The 2,498-nt window shown below is 40.4% G+C and overlaps 1 protein-coding gene across 5 annotated transcripts in view; it reads left to right on the forward strand.

Moving 5' to 3' along the window:
* The window catches only part of KIF3A (kinesin family member 3A), an 18,519-nt gene extending 16,616 nt beyond the window's left edge, over positions 1-1,903 (forward strand). For all 5 annotated transcript variants that reach the window (XM_035902518.1, XM_035902525.1, XM_035902542.1 and 2 more), the window contains 2 exons: positions 66-190; positions 722-1,903. In XM_035902518.1, coding sequence (XP_035758411.1) covers positions 66-190; positions 722-770 — 174 coding nt within the window. In that variant the 3' untranslated portion in view covers positions 771-1,903. The remainder of the gene's footprint in view (positions 1-65; positions 191-721) is intronic.
* Positions 1,904-2,498: the final 595 nt, after the last annotated feature.

The raw sequence follows: 2,498 nt of genomic DNA on the forward strand, positions 1-2,498 counted from the left end.
TTGTGTTGGGGGGGGTGTTGGGGGTTTTTTCTCTTTTTTTTTTTTTTTTTTTTTTTTTTTTTTAGCCCTTTGAAGTGGACCTTTCCCATGTTTACTTAGCTTACACTGAAGAAAGCTTGAGGCAATCTCTGATGAAGCTGGAGAGGCCGAGGACTTCAAAAGGAAGATCCAGGCCCAAGACGGGTAGAAGGTGACGAACTTTGGAGTATCTATATGTAATGGGGGATTTACCCAGGGGAAGGCTTAAGTTTGTGCATGCAAACTTACCACAGGTCTTCAAACACTTGCTTACTGAGAAGTCAAAACCGCTAAATTTTGCACGGTATAAAGTTTACCGGTGCTAAGTGTGACAGAACCAAGTTGAAATCTCTCTACTGCAGTAAAATATTGCCCAGAAAGACTTGTCTGGGGATTTTTCTGATGCCCTTTAGCTGCATTCCCCTCTTCCGTCGTCTTGCTTTATTTTCCTGTATTTTGTGGTTCACTTTAACATCTGGCATGCTGACAGTGCGTATACTGTTATTACTGGAAGTGATGGTGGGGGAGATTTCAGCTAGGGTTTTCTTGGTTATTTTTGGTTGGTTGGTTTTGTCAAACGCTTGTGGAAGAGTAACATTGTGTAGTTTTGACTTGAAGTTTGGCTGGTCCCCGTCTTTCCTAGACAGCATAATGATGTGTGTATGGTGTTATTTTTCCCCTTTCCTTTCTGCTCTCCAAACAGAAAACGTTCGGCAAAGCCAGGAGCTGTCATTGACTCTCTGCTGCAGTAGGTGTGACCTGTTCAGAATTGCCGTAAAAAAATCAGTGAGTGTATAAGATTTGGCCAGAATATGGAATTCAAGAGATGGCATAGTTTGACATGGCTATAAAATCCATGCCTTGCTGGTATGGAGCTTTATTTTAAAAAAATGTATTTTTCCTTAGTTGCCCGTGTATTGTATGTTATATTAACATAATATTAAACCGGTATATATGATGGTTGTGAAATTCCATGTGTTAAATGTGTTGTGCAGGGAAACTATTGTTGGCAATCCTTGTTGAAATGTATAGAAAATAAGGGTTCTAGATATGTGTTTAAGTGCTAGACATGTTAGCTCAAAAGGGTTAATGAAATCCTAAAATGTAAGGCTGGTAAATCTGATTTATGCCCTGCTTTGCACATAACTGGCAGCTTTCACCATTGTCCTCTGTTGCACTGATCTGTGTGTGAATGTGGTTGCTGCAAACCTTTGAATTGAGAGCATCAAACCCTTTTATTTAAATATTCCTCGCTGTGACGACTAACCTGATCATATTGTGTATCAAATACACAGTCCTTTTCCCTTCATTTGCTGTCTTGCTGTACAAAGAAAGTAGTTGGGTAGAGGAAACATGAACTACAAAAGTCTAAGACTTCTGGGAGGGACCATGCTCTGTTTAAGTGCAACAGAAAACAAGCGTGTCTAAGTAGTGCTTTTATTTTTGTCTGTTTATGTGTGATCTGCTGGCACTGTGGAGAATGAGGCCTTTGATGCAAAGGCAAAAGAGCTTTTTTTTTCCCCCCTCTTTTTAAGGCTGTGTTGCAGCATTGCTTTGGCTGCTTTTTATGCTTCTGAGATGGAATTTTTTTAAATGTATGTGAATTGTTTTGTGATCTGAACAGCACAGATTATTTAAGGGGGATGCTATAATACTAGGATGTGGCTTCAGCCTTGGGACTGAGTGTTATGGCTCCATCTTCTCATCCCTGGCTACAAGGGCGCTGAACCGGTACTCTAAGCCGAGGGTGAATTTGACTGCCCTTTGTTACAGGCATGAATTGCCCAATTTTCCCAGAACCGTAACATCCCCTGAAATAGCTGATGCTGTTCCTGTGTAGATTGTATCATCTCTGGTTTCTGGCTATGCTTTGAGAGGAAAAAAATTCTGGTCTCATGATAACGATTTATTTGTGGTGGCTGCTCTTTTTCTTTGATATTTATGCTGCTAATAGACACATACCACTTTAATACATTGCTTTTGTGTCACAGAGAAAATGCATCTCCTTTTGGATTGTGTGTGTGCTTTGTAACTCATGCTGGAGCACATCAGCTGCAGGCATCTTGATGGTTCCTGTGCCGGGCAGTGGTGATTCGCTGTAACTTCCATGTAATCTTCATGTTACCTAGAGGTTTAAAAAGCTGTGATTACTAATAGGAAAAATTGAGTCCTTAAGCATGACAGAAGGAACAAGGCGGCTCTTTAGGTGTCCTGAGTTCTTGCTAGTAGCCACGTTTGCATTTACCAGAATGTTCTTGTGAAGTACTTAGAGTAGTTAAAAGTTGCTATCCCCTTTCTTCCTGTCGTGATGCTTAACTGGATGTACCTTGGCTCTAAACGGGACAGTAACAGGATCTGTAATAGTTAAAACTGGTGTTGTAAGGGCATATTTTGCTCTGGAGATATATTCAGTGCTATTCTAAATGAGTTTTAAGCTTTTTTCCTGTTTTTTTTCCAATGTGTTTTTTCAGGCTCATGAC

The sequence above is a fragment of the Egretta garzetta genome, unplaced genomic scaffold (assembly GCF_000687185.1).
Source record: "Egretta garzetta isolate BGI_Z169 unplaced genomic scaffold, ASM68718v1 scaffold1, whole genome shotgun sequence".
In the NCBI taxonomy this organism is placed as follows: domain Eukaryota; kingdom Metazoa; phylum Chordata; class Aves; order Pelecaniformes; family Ardeidae; genus Egretta; species Egretta garzetta.